Here is a 20,029-nt window from a genome sequence, read left to right on the forward strand (position 1 = left end):
GCGGCACTGAAGAGACAGGACACCAACCAGTTTTTTTTACTAGCATTTGTACAAAAAAAAGACTCAAAACAGATAAAAAGTCATAGTGTGAAGTCCATGTCGTGTTTATCTACTGTGTAAAGCTGAGCATCAGACAAATGGCACTCAGAGAAAGAATTAACCCACCGTATTCTCGCTGTGAGCAAAAATAAAACAGTCAGGAGAAGTGAATGAGGCGCTGGTCAAAGGCAGCCGGTTAACGCACCTGAGCCTGTGATTCCGGGTTCACCTGGGCAAGAGGCCGTGTTGTTGCACATGCGTGTTTCCCGCAGGGCACCGCTGCACAGTGTCCCATAGGGAGAAGAAACACACGATCGGGTCCTCACTTGCCAGCCCTGCCCACATGTCAGAGAACACACACTCCACTGCGACCATTCCTCCGCTGCTGGATCACCTAAGGAGCAAGATGGACATGAACATGGAGAGGATAGTTATATACGCACAGTGTTTTTAATGATCCTGAGAGTCAGATGCGCGGCTAAGGTTGAATAACAAGAGAAATCATTCTTTCCTTTTATCACTTGTTCAAATAAAACACATTTGTAACAAGACTGCACTTTATTATCTCACAGCTTAATTTGGTGCCTTCACACGGATGTACTGCTGAAGTCTCCAAATGCATTTTTATAGAGGCAGTATGAAATTTTCAGCCAATTTCCAAGTGGTCTTGGTAACCCCACGCCACCCCACTTTCTACAAAAAAAACCCTGCCTGCTCTGTAGGAGTGTCATGATTCTGGTGTCTCCTCAGGTTAAACAGAAAAGAGACGAGGAAGAGGTAGAAGATGATCTCAGCTCTGCAGCTCAAAGTTTATACTGCTATGTAAAAGTGGCTCGTAATGCAAAAAGCCAACAAAAAAAGGAAAAGAAAAATGATTTCCATAAAGGGTAATTACAATAAATTCCTCGCTTTATAACGGAGTCCTAAAATGTCCCAACAAATGGAGCAGACAGAAACTATTACTGGAGATGTGTGACAATTTTCAAGTATATTTTCGCTTCCAGTTTTCACAGAAGCACCGCCAGCATTAAAAGATGTTTGCTTTATTGATTGCTGTTTAGCGGCTCTCGGATTCCTCTGCTCTTCTGTTTACCGTAAAAAAGTGAAAAAAACAAACAAAAAAACCCATCAAAATCTGCTTTTGGAAAGCAGTGACACCGGTGCAACATCACAACAAAAAAAGACAAACAAAATTGTAACCTATGCAATTAACAAGGAGTAAAAAAAGAAACTTTTGGGAATGTGTGACAGGTGATGAAAGTGACACGATGTAGCTTTTTTTCTTTACTTATTCACACTAAGAGTGTTATTGTAAATAAATCTTGACGTGATATTAATGAAGATGATGATCATGCTCCAGGAAAGTTTTTTTTAAAGGTGATTCAATTAATTAATGGAATTATGGTAACACGTATGATCTCACCGCTAAAGGCCTTTAAGTCTCAAAGCAATTCTGTGTGTGTGTGTTTGTGTGTGTACATATTCGACTCTGTGTTGTAAGCACCCATATGAGATTAGGTGTTTAGACTTGATGGAGTCTAATTTGGAGTTCTCCAGGCAGCTGTGGAGAGGGTCCCATTGTTCCACTGAGCTACGCCCTTGAAAGCGAAAACGAGGAGCCAAGTCCCTCCACTTCTCTCTTTGTAAATTGTTTATGAGCGCCGTGTCCTTTGATGGAGGCGTCATCACATGGCAAAGAAGGAAATCAAATTAATTGCATGTCCGTTAATCGCATTACATCTTCATTAACATGCTGTGAGTCAGGGCTTAAGCTCATCACAGATGCCTAGAGGACTAGAAGAATGGGGGAAGAAGCAAGGAAGGGGAGGGGTAGACAGGGTAGGATGAGGACAAGATAGACCCAGGGGTTTCCCTCCTATTAAGGGACTTCCTCCTCTACGCCATATATATGAATATGGAAATGCATGTGCATGCAACATGGAATATCTTGTATGTTTAAGGCCGATTCGTATTATATTATATATACATACATGCATGTGACATTCTCATGGTTAATAGATCAGTCTTTGAATAATTTACTCTTTTTTTTTCCCAGTCCTTTCCATTTTTTCCAAGTTTCACACGCCGACTCAAAAATTTCACACTTTCACAAACTCACACAAGTGAATGATTAAAGGTGGCAGCTGCCCTAGGTTTGCTCACCGAAAAGGAAAAGGTACACCTTACATAATTATTCATAAAACTGTTTTATAGAAAACTGAGGATTTTCAGTGGGACATACAGCCTGTAAAGGTCAGGTTGTCTTCTTTCGTTCCAGGCTCTGGGCACCATTGCACACTCATAATACTCACCTGTTTGTGCCTGAAACACACCTGGCTGGTCAGCTGATCGTGGTCTTTGGGTCTTCACCTTCAGGTCGTCATCATACGGGTCTGAAAAATATAACAGACATTTTTTTTTTCATTTTAATCTTAACTTCCTTTTGATTACATGGTACCGCTCAAAATATATGAGGGCTCCATGGGTTGCATGGGCAAATCAAACCTGAATTTAAAAGCTGTCGTAAATAAGCGCTCATCACCATCCACATTTCACTTTTATGTTCAGGAAAAGTAAAAAAAAAAATACAGGAAAGCTCAAGTACATCCAAAACACGACTCTGGCAAAATAAAAGTACAAACGCCTACATTTCCTTGGCTTAGTCCTTGTAGCAGGAAATTTAAAGAACATGACGAGACGTTTTAGCACACGCAGCGCGGTAACAGATAACAGACTGTCAAATCTAGTGTATAATCTCAGAAAATCAGGAGGAAGCAAATTTGAACTGGCTCATTAGAGGGGAACATTAGGAGGGGAAAACATGAAAAAAAGAAGAAGTATATCTTCTTTTGAACGCATGCTGATGGTTCAGCGCAGCAAACCAAGTAAATAAAAGTTCTGGCTTGGAGATGAGACTCCACACACACATATAAAATGCACCAGCGGGACTTGATCTATCAAATATGTGAACATCTCACATAAGCGGTGAGCATTTCTGGAAATGGCATTAAGTCGGTCTCTGAGAGTTAGTGAAATCACACAACATATCTAAGTCAGTTTCATCTCAGCTGGTAGAAACGTGGAGGCATGCGTACAGGCCATTCTGTCTGGTTCAAATGGATTTGTAGGCTTAGTTTCACCAATGCAAGTCTTAATCAACTCCCTCGGCGGGGGGAAACAATCTTTTCTTTCACAGATCTTTTTTTTTCTCCATCTGGATTCTTCTTACCCAATGGGATCTTTTTTGCAGCAGCTGCATTTATGGAAAAGGAGCTGACACACGTGGCGTATCTAAGGTACATTATCTGCACGGAATGTGATTGTGTGTCTGCGTATTCGATTACAGAGAGCAAAAGTGAAATTTCCTCGCGTTAGCCTCCATCAAGCAGTTGACCCAAGGAAAAACAGAGACGTTGCATATCCTCCCTATCCGGCACACACGCACACACTCACACATGTAAGTGTGAATGCCTGGGAAGTGTGTTGAGGCTCTGCCATGATTGCACAAACGCCCATTGCTACCAGCCCTTTAATTTGGCCTTTTAGAGAATCAACTCTTTGGTGGGGGGGAAAAACTCTTTACCCGTTTGCTCGTTTTCTGCATTGTTCTCAACGTGATCATTTAACAAAAGACCTTTTTTTTTAAATCAATGGAAAAAAAGTAATAATCCTGTTTACGTGCTGTCTGCGCTGTTGCAGGTTACAGCCGTGGGTAAAATAAATAACTGTTGTGCACATGTGTGGTCTGTTTGTTTACTTTTAAAAGAAACTAAAATGAGCAAATGGTGCACCGGGAAAGTATTTAATAAGACAATTAACAGATTTCATTTTCATCTAATTGAATCATTTCTTTAAAAACAAATCACATGTCAGCATTGCATCAGATTAGACAATCAAGCACAGAACGGAGATGCACATGCCAGCATGCCCAGGGATTTGAAGGAGTTTTCATTACGCAATCTTTCTCGGGTCAGCTCGTGGTACGGACGCCCACTTACTTAGCTGCAGGTTTTACAGTCATATTTTACACGGAAAATGTGAGACCTTGAGCGAGCGTATCGTGCTCCCAGAAATTTATGGCTTGCTTTGCCACAGTCCTGGGCTTTATTGACTGTACTCATCATTGACGCTACACTAAGATTAGTCATCCTCCTAAACAAGCAGCATTCATTAGCTGAAATATGGCGTCAAAAGGTAGCTTTTTCACTGCTCTTTTAGTTTTACTCTCAAGCTCAAGCTTGACTCATTGTTAGATTCCTTGAAACTGCAGCCTGGGAGACAAAAGATTCAGCAAGGGTTGAAGAAAATGTCTACACTACCTGACACCGTTTTTGGTACGAAAGCACCCGTGGTTTCCGTATTATTTGCATCCAATTCAATTCAGTTTTGTTTACATAGTGACAAATGACAAAAACAGTCACCTCGTGGTGCTTTATATTGTAAGGTAAAGACTCTACAACATTAATTGGCCAAGTTAAACAAAGTGTGTTAAGAAGGTGTGTTTGTTAAGGCCACCCATCCCTATATGTTCTCATCCCACATTCATCAGTGACTTTAGGGTAGAAAATCTGAGTGAAGCTGAATGATCTATGATATTCTATAACAGGAAACAATCAAGTCATCTGCCTCGATGCATACCACTTTAACTGGACAGTCTAGATTTTTTTAAATTGAACTTTAAGTATTTCAGAAAGTATGTAGAGTTAGTTTGAGCCCAATCCTGGTCCAGAGCAAATTAAGCCCAGTAAGTGCTCGAGGTCAGTGAAGCAGGACAGAAGAGTAAGGTCTCAAAATCTTTATCACCTTACTTGAGTGTATAGTTCTTTACAGAGACTGTACACTCAAGTTTGCTTCCCTCAATGCACAGATTTGTCTTCCTTTAGTTTGTCCACTTGTCTCTTTGGACATAGGTAGGGAAGTAAAATTTATTTATAGCACTTTTTATAGATAAAAATCACAAATAATAATGGATTGGATTTATATAGCGCTTTTCTAGGCACCCAAAGCGCTTTACAATACCACTATTCATTCATTCTCACATTCATACACTGGTGGAGGCAAGCTACAGTTGTAGCCACAGCTGCCCTGGGGCAGACTGACAGAAGCGAGGCTGCCATATCGCGCCATCGGCCCCTCTGGCCAACACCAGTAGGCAAGTAGGGTAAAGTGTCTTGCCCAAGGACACAACGACCAGGACAGAGAGCCCAGGGATCGAACCGGCAACCTTCCGGTTACAGATGCGATCCCCAACCCCCTGAGCCACGGTCGCCCCCAAAATAACTAAATTGGCTGCAAAGTGCTTGACAATGAAAAAAAATTATGTGACAGTTGGTTCATTCATGTAAGACACTGTTATGAAGATGTTGCAAGATGAGCATGTGGGAAAAAAAGTGTGTAGACAGTGTTGGGGAGTAGCAGAATATATGTACCGGTGTTATGTATTTAAAATAGAAAATATGAGTAACTTTATTCCGTTACAGTTAACGCTGGAATAGGTGATAATTAGAATACAGTTAATTTATTGAAATAAATGGATTACACTGCGGTCTTTTCCTTTTTCATATGTTAGGCTATCCCCTTTCAGATTTTGGTAATTCCACACATTGCCGGAAACCCAAGGAAACACACAATAAGAGGCTCTAACGTAAGCGTCCTGTTAATGTTGGTGGCATCAGTTACACAATGGACACGGAGCCAGCACAACAGAACCATCAGTCCACGGGCAGGAATGCATTTCTTACTTGGAAATTTCGACACCACTTCACATTTAAAGAAGAAAGGGATAGGTGAAATCTGACCGTGCAACGCAAACTCTGTTTGCCAGCAAACAAGCTGCTCTCAGCGTCAAAAGACTCCACCTTCAACCTAAAGAAACATCTGGAAGTAAGTTCTTTTTTAAAAACTAATGTTAGCCTACTGCAACTCCCTTGTTTCAGTTGTGGTAGCTACCTGGGTTATGTGCCACCTCAATATCTTTGATGTACTATTGTTGTGTGATTTATTACTATTACTGCATTACAACCTGCTGGCTGCAAATAATCATGTGCAGTTCTGAAAGCAGACAAAAAGAAACGTATAACTGAACTGAAAATAAATATGGCAACAACGAACTATGGAATTTTAATGAGACATGGCAAAGTTCAAGGAGTCACCGAGTTTGTGAACCAGTGAGTGAACAAGACAGTCATGGTGCGCTTCCACTGGGGTGCTGAAGTGTTGCTGTGCTTCCTAGCACTGGACACATGATGGACAAGCCATTAGAAAGTGATGATAGATGGTTGACAGTTGCTGTCCCTCTCCTTCTTCTTATGATTGGTGCATGCCGCTTGCGGGCTGTCTTCTCCCAGACTTCAAAACTAAATGAATATAGCGACTCGCTTACAAACTTTCTTCATCCATCTTCTTCTGCTTATCCAATTCTTATCCGGAGGTGGGTGGCTGTCCCAGCTGTCATGGGCCAAGAGGCAGAGTACACCCTGAAGAAATCACCAATCTGTTGTAGGGCTAACACATCAAGACAAACAACCATTCACGCTCACTTAGACTCACCAATTAATGAACCCCATGCATCTCTTTGGACTGTGGGAGGAAGCCTGAGAGCCCCTCATGCAAACTCCACATAGAAAGGCCCCCAGGCTGGAATTGATGCCAGGACCTTCTTGCTTTAAGGCAACATTGATAACCACCACACCAATGTGCTGCTCCAACCTTCCTTCATTATGAGAACTCTTAACACATGTGATGCAAGAAATAAGTTATGATTTTGCTGTACCTGTCTTTTGCATTGACAACAGATAGTTTTAGAGTTTTTCACAAGTTAATGGAGGTGTAGCGTAGTAGACCCAACACCCCTAGTTCCCTTGAAGCAGCCTACACTTCAGCTTCATGTAAATGAAGAACTGGCAAAATGTAACGTCGTGCAACCAGAATGCATTAGCATGTGCTACGTCCCTGGTCAAGAGGTAACCTACACACAAAATTACTCGGGACTTCCCACTCTTCACCACACCAAAGGAAGAGTCAACCAGGTCCAAGATACTGAACAGCAGTTTATCTGCACATAAACTCACACACACACAAATCAACACGAGGCCCGATTTGCGCCCAAACTGGCAAACTGGCGTTGTTTCATTGCACATACATTTCAAATGATCATGTTTTTTTTTCATCCTCCATGTTCTTCTCTAATTTTCAAATCTTCCAACTCCCACACCAGAGGTTCACAGTCTGTCTTTTTGCCTTACAGCCCCTCTCCCTCTGTCTGTGGCCTTTTTCTCTCTCGGTTCTATAACAAGATGAGAATTTAGAAGCATGTTAGAAGGATCGATGTGAGATGAGCTTTGGCCCCCCGCGAGATGAGCGGTGATCAAAACAATAAACAAAAACTTCCAAAGACCCTCCTACTCTTCCGTAACCAAAGTGAAAAGGCAAGCAAACGAGTCCTCTAACCTGAGCACCTAAGCACAAAAACATGAAAAATAATTCTCAATAAAAAGGGTTTTTACCGGTTACAAAGACTATTTTTTGCCAGCAGCTCACAGCTAACAGCACAAATATCGGATTTCACTCTCTCAACTCTCGGATTGAAGTTTGAATTCCCAATTATGCTACCTAAACAAAACTCCCCGTTCAAATACCAAACTATCTGCTGGCTCACTGATAGATAGGGAAGAGGGGAGGAGAGAAGGGTGAAGTGGAGTTCAAGAGGGTGTAAACAAATATTACACATGATCATGGATCATGACACATGGATGCCTACACATACGACAAACGAGAAGCGTGGACTTGACAGATCCGATGGGGTTGACCATTAAGCGGGGGCATCTCTCGCTCGTGACCACTGAGCCATTAGCGCTATATCGTTCTCATGACTGATTGGTGATATTGAACTTACTGCTTAGCACTGTATAAGCAGAAAAGGAGGGAATGAGCGGGTGAAGGACTCAGAAAGATTATAAACAGAATCAGGTGAACTGTGTCCAAAAAAAGACTTTTTTCCCCAACTGCTGAAGACCAGGGAGGACTATTTTTCTCTTTCTTGTTATTGCGCTCTCTCTTGCTCTCTCTATCTCGCTTCCTCTTCTCTCTCTCTCTCTCTCTACGTCAGGTCTGCAGCACACAAGAGGATTTAGATGGACACCAGTGCGGAGTCCACTGCAATAGAAAGGAGAAATCAATATAGATAAACCCCTGAGTACTGACCTTTACAAACCACACAATATTGTTTAATGTTCTGAACTGCACTTTAATGGACACGTCATTGCACACTTCATGAAATAGTCTTATTGTCTTTTATCCTTACATTTCCCCTAAACAATTTTAGCTGTCTCTTCATCGTCAGGGGAACCTGTTTCCCACGTATAGCCGGCAGTATCACTTGTAGTCATTAGTAGGGTCGATAATCCTCTGATTGGTTAGGAGCACAGGTTAAGACCTGATATTTTATTTGTAGCGTAGCTGTGCATTAATGTTGTCTGTGGAGCAAAAACACGGCAATGAACAAATCGCTAGTCGTATAGTTAAAATTTGTAAACAAATAGATAGATCAAATAATCACAGGTCATTAGCTCCTGCAGTTCCGGCCTGCTTTTAAAGCAAGCTGTTAGTCATTTCAGATTTTTTTCACATTTGGATGAGCTTTCTGATTTCTGTTGGGAGCAGGGATTATATATGCATTTATGTGTGGTAAAACTAAGCATGATACATGCTTAGTAGAGCTAACAGCACAGCTAGCACTGAAGCTTTTTTAGCATTGGCTTTGGACTGTGCGCTAACAAAGTGCTAATAAATTAATACAATTTCAATAAATTTCAATAAACATCTGTTATCATGTTTCTTTTTGCCAAACTTATGTCAATCAAACGTAAAATGCAGTTATGTATTTTTGGATCTGCAGAAGCAGAAAAGTTTCCCAGAAGTCTATGGTTTGCTGGTCATTTGAGGATAACCACTTTACTTGCTTGCCTAGTTGGAACCCAACTGCTAAGAAGAAGAGAAAACAAGTGGCTCTTGACCATTCTCATCTGCCTCTTTGCCCAAGGCTGCTATCTCATCTCAGCCTCAAAGTGCTAATAAAGTAGCATGTAGAACTTGAAATCCCATTCACATCCCTTGGTGGGCACCCATCAGCATAGAGACATTCTGGCTGCATCTGAAGGGAGACACGAGCGATATGACAGCAAAGACCATGCAGGCCAGGATGTGGCACGTACACACCCGGAGACACACGCGCACACACATCAGCACAACAGAAGTAAATATAGCTGATAAATAAGCGTCATGCAGTAAAGCAGTTTTGAGCCATACAAAGCAGCAGGCAGTGGTAGGGGATTGGGCCAGAGTCAGTTAGAGCCACAGGCTCCTTTGTCAGACTGAGCCGGGATTTAAGCCTGCTGGGAGGGCTGTGTGCATGTTCATGTTTGTGTGTGTGTGTGTGTGTGTGTGTGGCTGGGAGACTTATTGTAATATGGTAAAACAGCTGTGTTAACTAAGTGAAATGCACAAATAGTAGTGGCACAGAAATGTTTGCTGGTCGCTATCGTTGGCTCTTTTGTTGGGCCGTCTGACCAAACACACTCTCCTGCACACGTACAATCAAACAATCACAAAATCGCACACACACGCACACACACACGCGCGCACACACAGAACTATTTCTCAGCCGTACATCAAATCTGAGCTTATAGCTCTCTGGTGCTGTCCATTTACTCCAGGGTCCATCTGGGAGAGCCCAAACTGATAGAAGCGCACCATAATGGACTTTTTATAAGCTACTGGACAGACAGACCCACTCCATCTCTCACTCTGTTACTTCTCCTCTCTCACCTCTTACTCTCTCAGCTAGCAGATATGAAGAGGGAAGCTGAATCTGGTTGGTGCAGGACACTGGCTGGCTGACTACGGGGGCACTCAAGGTCATTTCAAAATGGATTCAGCCCCACAGGCTGACTGTTTTTTTGGTTTCACACCTCCAAATGTATACCCACGTACACAAAAATCAACACGAGCCCCTGTGTAAGTCCAAACTGCCAAATTGGCGGTTTCACTGCACTTACATTCTCAATCTCAAATTGCCCTTTTTGTTTTTCTTTCTCCATATCGTTCTCTTATTAGATAATTTTCAAATCTTCCAACTCCCACACCAGAGTGGCTTGGTCTGTCTTTTTGCCCTCCACCCCCTCTCCCTCTGTCTTCTACCATGGCCTTTTTCTCTCTCGGTTCCATAACAAGATGAGAATTTAGATGGATTTATAGTTGAGTAGACTCTGAGCGAAGCTGCAGAGCTGCAATCACACCGCAATCGATGAAGGGATGTCTCACACTGGACTGATGAATTACAGATAGTGGTTTAGCATGTTTACGCAGCTGCATCCGTACAGTGCATTTACAATAAGCCAGTGTAGCTGTGTTTGCCATCATGGCTGGAAGCATGTTAACAGGATCAATGTGCGATAAGCTTCAGCCCCTTGTGAGTTTGTTGCAAAGCCAGTGTTTCTGGACTTTGTCCTCTGCCTCTGCCTGACACATGATATGTAAAGTTACCACAGCCGCAAGGTGAAAACCTTGGGTCCACATTTAAACACATAGTGTCTGCTATCCCAGCAGTAAGAGGCACGCATGAAGGTTATATTTTACTTACTTAGATACAAGTGACATTGTTGTTGTCAAATTTGGTGCACTTTTTTTTGACTGTAGCTGTAGAGGACAGAATCACTCAGTTTTATCAGAAAATACACTTCCGTGAATTACTTAGCTTAGTTATTTAATCCCCCTCTTTTCTCAGGAAGCAGAAGGATCCTCTGGAGACAAAACAAACTTCGGACTTGCAAAAATTTAATTAAATTTAAACATCTAGATTAAACAGAAATGTTGCAAGTACATATAAATTATCCATTGTTATGTTTTTCTGCTTAAGAATTGAAAGCCTGCTGCAATAAAACCCATCCAAGTTTAACCCACCAGCCAATTTGCTACTGATGACTTTTATGGCTGAACAGAATGGACATTTACTTTGGTGGAAATGGATAAGCACATCACAGAATGCAGTTACTAAAGCTAAATGCAAACAGAAAGAAAAATCAAAAATCCACAAAATGATTCCATCCAGAGATGGAGTTGACCACTGATGCGTACGCTGACAAACGGCCCGCCATGTTCCTGCCAGCTTCCTCAGACTTCTGTGCTTCTGGGATCACAGACTATGCATCTCTCCCAAGTCGATGCAGCTGAAAGAAGGTGTGTACACGACTTCTGCCGCATGAAAAGAATAAAGCAAAATAAAATTTGGCCAGCGTGCGTGACGGGCTGCCAAGCTTATTCCACACTTCAGCATCAACACTGGTCCATAAAAACTGACAAATGCAAAGCACAGCTCTCATGCTTGATTTGCAGAGACTCACTTGTTAATGGAGCCTAACACTGGGGAATTAACTAGGGTTTATGTTGCATATATGGTTCCCACACCTAATGTACTGCATATTTACAAAAGAAATTGGGGTAATATCAAAATGTAATTATATCATAATTTGAATAAGTTTAATTCTAGTGGAATTATGCCCTTTGTTTGTTCCAGCTGTTTAAGTCAATAAATAACTGCAGGTTTATAGGATCGACAGGTGAACTGCCACACAAAGAGCTACAGTTTATATTTGTATTTATTTGTTACACAGATGCTATCCTCAGGCTGAATAGTCCTGAATTCCCTACAGCTGTCCAAGCCTTGCATGTTACTGTTAGCCCTGTATGGTATGAATTTGAATGTTTTTTGAGGAAAAAAATATAATCCACCAAACTTATTGAGAGCTTGGGGGGGCTTGTTGATATATTAATCAAAAATATATCATTTGGTTTGTTGCCTGAGGGAAACACCATGCACGAGAGGGATAGTAGAAGCCAGATTCAGCCACTGAAATCAAATATAGTTTTGCTGTCCACTTTTTTTTCTCCCTGTTCTTTCATCTTAACTTCAAAGTCATCATTTGAAGTGGTGGTTACTGCATCAGCATTGTGTGCATGGGTGTGACATCTCTCGTTAATATTTAAATTCAATGGTCCTTTATGGCAGTAAGGTTTAAATAAGAAATAATTATTGATACCAGTTGTTTCATATTAATCATAAAGTGCATTTTCAGAATTTTATGTGTGTTTAGGAAATTATTTATAAAAATAAGATTATAAATCTTATAAATAAGATTTGTGAGCAATAAGAACAGTAGATTTGGGCTGATAATTATAAATGAAATATGATTATGTTGTGGTAGTTTAGATTTAAATGCACAGCAGAACCTCTGGACAATTTAAAGTTTCAGATTATCCAAATAACACATACTGACAAGTTGGTGGCCTCTAAATGATTAAACTACAGTAAAGAAAGTGGCACTTGTAACAAATACCACAGAACATGTCCACATCCATGCTAGAAGCTTTGTGAGGCTGAATTTGGGCAAATCATTGCCTAGAGCTAAAGTAACATGGTAACAGTGACGATGCTTACAATCCTGTGACATATTAAACATTTTTACCTGGTTTAATATCAGTGTTTGCTGTTTGATGAAGTTTCAACAAATGAAAGTTTAAAATAGTATGCTGAATGGTTCCAATGGTCAAAAAGGTTGGAGTGGTTTTTATCGCTACTGTGTCCCCCCAAAAAAAGCTTTTAAACACATAAATCCAGGGGGGTAGTGAATAGTTGATAAAGTCTTCTGTCTCTCCAGCCTCATCTTCGTTTATTTGCATGTTATGCAATATATTAGATGACATAGGACTCAATCAACACTCCTTAAATATCAGTATTTAAGGTCTTTTTACATGTAAGTTTGTTTTACTCTTGCATGAAATATACATGATACATTTGATAACCACTCTCTCTGCCTTCATCGTCTTTATTCCCTCTCTTTCGCTACAGTTGCCACGTATAGAATATCACCCTCAACACGCCCCCAAACCAAACTTGGCTTTTCACTGTGACGCGTTTCACAACAGCATTATGTATGTACATGATGCAGCCACACGAAAAGATCGATTACTGCTCACATTTGCCTCTGCAGTGGGATGCTGTTACCATAGCAACCTCGTCATGCTGATGCTGTAAAAGAGGGGGGCCGTGCAGAACGGTGGAGGGAAGGAGGGACGGGACGGAGGTGGATTATGAATTGGTGTCCACACTCTGTCGCCGGTCCTGTCTGAGAGGGAGAGAGAGCGAGTGGAGCCGGCGGACTGCTGTTCTCGGCTGCCGTGAAGGGCAGCTGCTGTGCTCTTTGTGCTAGAACCTTTGTGTTTCTTTCATTTTGATTCTTCTTTGCTGTTTCCTTCTGCTTTCTTGGTTTGTTTTTATGTCTTCTTCTTCTACATTTACTTTTATTTATGTATTCATTTATTTTTAGCTTTGTATTCAACTTTTCCCCACTACAGCATGTAAAGGTTTCACACATGAATGTTTACAGATTAAACTGCAATATATAGACACAACAACCAAATTCATAGCAGCTCTTTTGCCATGTGTTAACTAATCACAACTGCTGATGTTGGTCATACACACCTACACCTGTTCAACTGCTAATTAGCACAAATATCTAATCAACGAATGATATGGCAGCAAATCAGTGCATTTAGACATGGTCATGATGACCTGTTGACGTTTTAACTGACCATCAGAACGGGAGAGAAACGTGAAATAAGTCACTCTGAATGTGGCTGTTCTGAGTCTTTCAGAAACTGCTGATCTGCTGAGATTTCTTGCAGAACCATGTGTAAGATTTAAAGAGAAGGGTCTGAAAAAGAGAAAATATCCAGTGAGCAGCAGTTCTCTGAGTGAAGATGTCTTCTTAATGCCAGAGATCAGAGGAGAATGGCCAGATTAATTGGAACAGATAGAAAGACAACAGTAACTCACACAAACACTCTTTTCAAACAAGGTATGTAAAGAGCATCTTAAAACACATACCATATACAGTAGCACACCGGGGTGTCACTCTTGTCAGCTAAAAACAAGAAACTAAAGCTGCAATCCATATGGGCTTAACAAAATTGGATGACAGAAGATTGGACAAATGTTGCCTGGTCTAATGAGTTTCAATTTCTACTGCCACATTTGGAGAGTAGGGTCAGAACTTGGTGTAAACAACATTAAAGCATGAAAAGTCCTGTTGGTGTGAGCGATGTTTTCATGACACACTTTGGGCCACTTAGTATTAAATGAGCATTGTTTAGATGCCACGTCCTACCTGTTCATGTCCATCCTGTTATGACCACAGTGTAGCCATCCTCTGATGGCTGCTTTAGCAGGATAACACACCATGTCACACACCTCAGATCACTCGAAATTGGTTTCTTAACCATGACAATTAGCTCACTTTACTCAAATGACATCTTTGGGATAAGGTGGAACACGAGATTCACACATGGATGTGGAACTGAAAAAGCTGCAGCAACTGTGTGATGGTGCCATGTGAACATGAACAAAAATCTTTCTAGAACTTTGTTATTATTTGCCATGAAGGCAGCTTTGAAGGCCAAAATAAGCATAATGAACAAAAGTATGTTCATTCATGCAAGGCATCGTTTCCTCTTTGCAGTAATTAACAATGAAAAGGCTGGCTTTGTTCCCTGAAAAAAGGAAAAACAGCTACTTAGGGGGGGAAAAAGCCAGATCTTTACTTTAGATGCCAAATCTACATATCCAGGAACAAAACGTGGAAGCCAAATCAACCCAGGGCAAACCCTAGCAGGTGGATTTCATGACTCATAAGAGAGCACAATGAGAACAGTCTCAAATAGCTAGACTTTAGTTCTCCACTTTCCTTTCCTTTGTGAGAAGAGGCAGAAAAAATGATACACCTGCCCTCAGTCTCCTCTCCAGAGTATACAAACACTCACACACCACTCACTTCTGCTCTGTCAACTACCTTTCATCAGTGGGAAGGGTCAGCACAGCAGGACAGAGGGGAAATCATGTGGGCCTCTTATGCTCATTGCATGTGGACATGCAACAGAAGCATGACTACACACAAGCATGCGCACATTCAGACATGCTTAGTTTGGCTCAGCTGTTCCCCCAATCTACAAGACATTTTTCCTCATTCCACTTTTGACATGACAACATCATGGCAGCATGGGAGGTCAATAAATAACTAAATAAATAACTAAAACCACTTTGCTCTTTGCAAACTCAACTCCTTTATTCTGTTGGATAAGTGTGTAGATTATACACACTTACAGTTTGCTCCAGCTGATTTTGGACTTTCATTTAGACATAACAGCTCTTTGCTTGCCCGCTATCGGGCTCATTAGAATAAGTGCTAATGTGTGTTACTTCTCTCAATATATGTGATTTTCTAGGAAAGCTATGTATTTAGAACAATACGCTAGACAAATGAATATGATTCCCTGAACCCATTCAAACTAACAGGCACAAAAATGATTCCACATTCATACAATGATTATTTGTGCATAATGAAAAGTTACTTTTATAGTTTCAGATCATAAAATCAGATAGTTGGAATATGGAGACTTCAGTAATGTGCAGTTCAGCTCTTCATATCAGCATTAGGAATTTGTAATGGTAAGGTAAATCTCCATCAAGTGACCGCTGGGAGCCCTCACAAGGTGTCTCTGTGATAAAAATGTGTGTTTTGTGTTTTTTAGCAGATGATGAGCTTTACTGAGGCACTGGGGTTACGCTTACATTAGGTGATGAGTGTTAACTGCTTTATTTGTGCATTAGCATCACTGTAAGGCTTTTGTAACTTGTAAATGGTTTCCTGAATGTTACAGCTGTAATTTTTTTAAATTTTTTACATTGTCACAAATGTGAAATCAGCACCATATGAATATTCTTTAAAGGGTCAAGCCTTACTGTATGGCACGTTAATTGACACTAATATCACTTGCTTCAAACAAGTGACAGTTACATTGCTTGATGAGTCTCTCATCTCATCTAATGTTTTTTTAGCTATAGACAGCTGTCTCTTATCAGATGTACAAGCCTTATCTGCGGAGCTTAAATGGATCACATTATATCCCTTTAAAATTTAGTTGTGATTTGCATTGTGATTGCATGTGCATTTCAGTGGGATTAAATCTGCTTTGTGACCATGCTTGTTAAATCTAGGCTTAAAGATTGATTTATAGTCAAGAATTGAAAGCCTGTTGTTTGATTTATACTGGTGCCCTGATGTGTCTCAATCTCTTTGTTACCACAAGTCAAACTGAACAGATCATGCTGGACTTTGAGCTAAAAAGGACTGACTTACTACAGTACTGTGCAAAAATCTTGAACCAACCAGCATGTAATAATAATAAATAATAATACAATTTATTTGTAAGCACCTTTCAGAACACTCAAGGACACTGTACACAGTAGAATAATAAAAGCAACATAAAAGCAAGCAGTTTACACAATCATAAAAGCATAGACATAAAACAAAGTTAAAATAGCAGAGTGGAGAGGTTATGTGGGATAAGCTATTTTGAACAAGTGAGTTTTGAGTTGGGACTTAAAGAGAGAGAATATTTCTTAAATCAGGAGGTAGGAGGAATGTAATTGTATTTTGCTAGGAAAGTATTAAATAGGTTCAGCTATTTATTTAAACATGTACAAACATACATGGAAATATAGAATATATCAGCCGAAAGTAGAGTTTTTATAATTTAATAATTAAAAAGAGCCTGAAGTCTCTAAGGGAAGATTTCTTATAAGTTTTCTTTCTTGTAAGCCTAGATTTCACAGTTTCTTTAAGTAGTCTTCAGGAATAGTTATCCAGGGTTCCTGAAGGACATTCAAAGCTTTTCATTGGATGTTGGCTGCCTTTTGTTCTTCTTTCTGTTAAGATGATCCCACACTGCTTCAGTAATGTTGAGGTTCGGGCTCTGGGGAGGCCATTCCATGACCGATAGTGCTCCGTTGTCTGTTTTACTGCACTAGCAGTGTGTTTTTGGTCTCTGTTATGCTTAAAATGAACCCATGACAATCAAACACTTTCCAGATCATATTGCATGGTGAATCAACGTCTGATGGTAGCACATGTGTTGAGATTTCCATCACTTTTGAAAGGACACTAATGTCTGAAATGCAGTCCCAAACCATGAAAGAGCCTCCATCGTTTTTTATAGATGATTATAGACGCTCACTGCGTCTTTGTACACATGATAAATATTAGAACCAAATATTTTAAGACTGGATTCCTATCTCGATAACACCACTCTAACTCTTCTTGACAGCCACCCTTCCACTTGAGATTGAAAAGCAACATGCGTGTTGGGGTCTACATGACCCTAGTACATACTTACCGTCCTTACAGGGTACGCGTTAGACTATTGCATAGATTATACATTTCTACAAGACAAGCTTATTAAAACTATCTAAGACTTCACTTTGCTGTAATTCCATTCTCTGAAAGACATTTTTCTTACTTACTGTGCACTTTGGTCTACTTTGCATTATCAAATATCTGGCGGGTAAGGTCGAAGATGTACAGTAATGTGAAACATAAATCACAGAGGTCCTCATTCACAATTATTCTTATTTCTTTGGCAGAGGGTATTATTATCTTGCATTAACATATTTGACTCCGACTCTGTTGACTGCCAACTTTTCCCCGCGGTGTAGTACTTTGAATAATCCCTGTAACTGCAGAGGATAGCGTTCTAAAAACGCAATTGTAACTTTGAACCGGTAGAAACATTATAGATGGAAAAAGAAAAGAAAGGTTTGCGATGGCAGATAACCCTGACACAAACAAGAAGGAGAAATACAGGTGATAGGCAAGAAGAGCTACAGTAGCTACAATATACTACCTGAAAACCTGGTGGTATGAATTTACTTCCTTTATTTGCTTCCTTCCATCTTTTGTTATCTTATGATCTCCTTAGAGTAAAGCACAAAAATTCCTGCCACAACTGAAAAGCCATACTACTTCCATCATCCCCATAATCCCTCTTTCCACCTTTCTGTGTCCTGTACTGCTATTATCAGCCTCTCTCTCACTCCCCCTTCTGGAATGTGACTCTTGGGAAAGGAAAAAAAAAAGGAAAGACTAGTCAACGGCCTTGACCTAAAGCAAAATGGTTCTTCATATCCTTTGTGTGCAGTAGTCCACATGCAGCATACACATACACACACACATAAACAGACATATATGTCCTGCACTGAGAACAATGTTCCTCTTAACAGGGCTCAAGGACGGCCAAGGCCTCATAAGATCACGAGATGAGGTGTCTCGGCCCATTCTTTCCTTCTCTCGCTGCGCAACAAAGTGTTCCAGGCAATTTATTCCAAGGAGAGAAAAAGGTGTTGTGCAGAATGAGCGCCCGGATAAATAGCTGAGAGCACTCAGGCCACAAGGCTAATCGAGAGAGCGGAGCAGTCACGCAGCATGAAGGGGCCCTGTGCTAAAGAGTTAATCTCAGCTGTGGAAATCGACAGGGCTAATCTGAGTTGTGTGTTGTTGTTTTTTTGTCCCAAGTAGAAATGCTGCATAATGCATACTAGACACTGGGTTGGAATTATAACTCAGTGCTAAGCTAAACGAATATGCCATGAATCATCAAAATAAGGCTCTGTCCTAGATTCCTTCATGAGCATGTGTGGGTGTGCGTGTCTCAAGTGGCGTGAAGCATTTATTCTTTGCAAAACAATTATTAGATTTTAATTTTTCTTTCATTTTCTTTCATTTCATTTTCACGTTTAATGAGGGTTTTTTTGGTCGTAAAGTCTTTTTTTTTATTACAATGTATCCCCCTCAAAAAAATAAAAATGTGTGTGTGAGAAAGTAGCTGCACTCTAAATCCCACAGAGAATCAAGGATCTAGTGTGGGGAAGTGGTTGGCTCTTCTGCCATTTTGAACCTATTATTTAGGTTAACTGGTTTATATAGGGTCAAGCTCCTTCTAATAAAGGTGCAGTAAACTGGTTAGAATGTGAAATAACACAGAGCATCTTCTAAGACTTAGATGTGGTGGATCAAAAGCTGCTGAAGTGAAGATTGAGCTACAAAGACACCCTGGAGTTTGGAGAACAAGGGTAAGGCAAGAAAATAAAATCAAACTTGACTTCTTCTTACCAGTGCAGTCTCCTAGTAGATACACCTGTAGTATAAATCTGAAAAGTTGAGGTAGAGGTCACTGAGACCTGTGAGATGCACCTGTGATATCAATTAAAACATCCTAGGCAGAGATGGGCAGTAACGCGTTACTGTAATCTGATTACTTTTTTCAAGTAACGAGTAAAGTAAGGGATTACTATTGCAAAAACGGTAATTAGATTACAGTTACTTCCCCGTTGGAACGCTGCGTTACTGCGTTACTAAAACCATGATTTTTTGCGAGAATGTCTCATGACAGTGACGTAAGCGAGTGCAACGTTCATGACAACAGCTGTGTGCAGATCAACAATGGATCACATATCGATTGTGGGAGAGAGTATGAGCGTGCAGCGTTTAAAGCGTGGAAGTACTGACCTTACTTTGAGTTTGATTCCATAAAAAGTGACAAAAACGTTAGCGTCCATCGTGCGTGGGAAGAAAACTTCTTTTTACAGCGAAAAAAAAACGCTAAACTTCCGAGCAAGCACCGGGAGTGCGCTACGACTTAATGGGAAATTCACAGAGAAACTCACGGATTCTTCAACTGACCGCGGCACACCTGCACCAGGGTAAACCTCCGCCTACCCCAGTCCTGCTTTACAGGTGAAAATAGAGCAACAGGACCGCTGAGTCTTTGACTTTATTTATTTCCTGCTGTGTTTTAATTGCATTTATTTGAAAGAGTGAGTGTAAACACAAAAAATATTTTATTTTATGTGCTGGAATGTGTAGAAAATAGGTTTAAATGTTAAACTAATTTATTCAAGTCAGAGAATGTTGCATATAATTAAATTTTTGCTTGATGCATAAAGTTAAAAGATTAAAACTAATAAAACAAGTTAAAAAAAAGAGACTTTTCCATTTGATTACATTTTGTATGATGGATTATGTAGAAAAAGTAGAATTGGGCT

At 40.4% G+C, this 20,029-nt stretch overlaps 1 protein-coding gene across 22 annotated transcripts in view; it reads right to left on the bottom strand.

Annotated features, from left to right (window-relative positions):
- adgrb2 (adhesion G protein-coupled receptor B2) overlaps positions 1-20,029 on the bottom strand; it is a 258,133-nt gene that overhangs the window by 137,449 nt on the left and 100,655 nt on the right. For all 22 annotated transcript variants that reach the window (XM_082522234.1, XM_082522244.1, XM_082522247.1 and 19 more), the window contains 2 exons: positions 2,352-2,432; positions 245-433 (listed from right to left, as the gene is read on the bottom strand). In XM_082522234.1, coding sequence (XP_082378360.1) covers positions 245-433; positions 2,352-2,432 — 270 coding nt within the window. The remainder of the gene's footprint in view (positions 1-244; positions 434-2,351; positions 2,433-20,029) is intronic.

This window comes from Aulonocara stuartgranti, assembly GCF_965226115.1.
Source record: "Aulonocara stuartgranti genome assembly, chromosome: 22".
In the NCBI taxonomy this organism is placed as follows: domain Eukaryota; kingdom Metazoa; phylum Chordata; class Actinopteri; order Cichliformes; family Cichlidae; genus Aulonocara; species Aulonocara stuartgranti.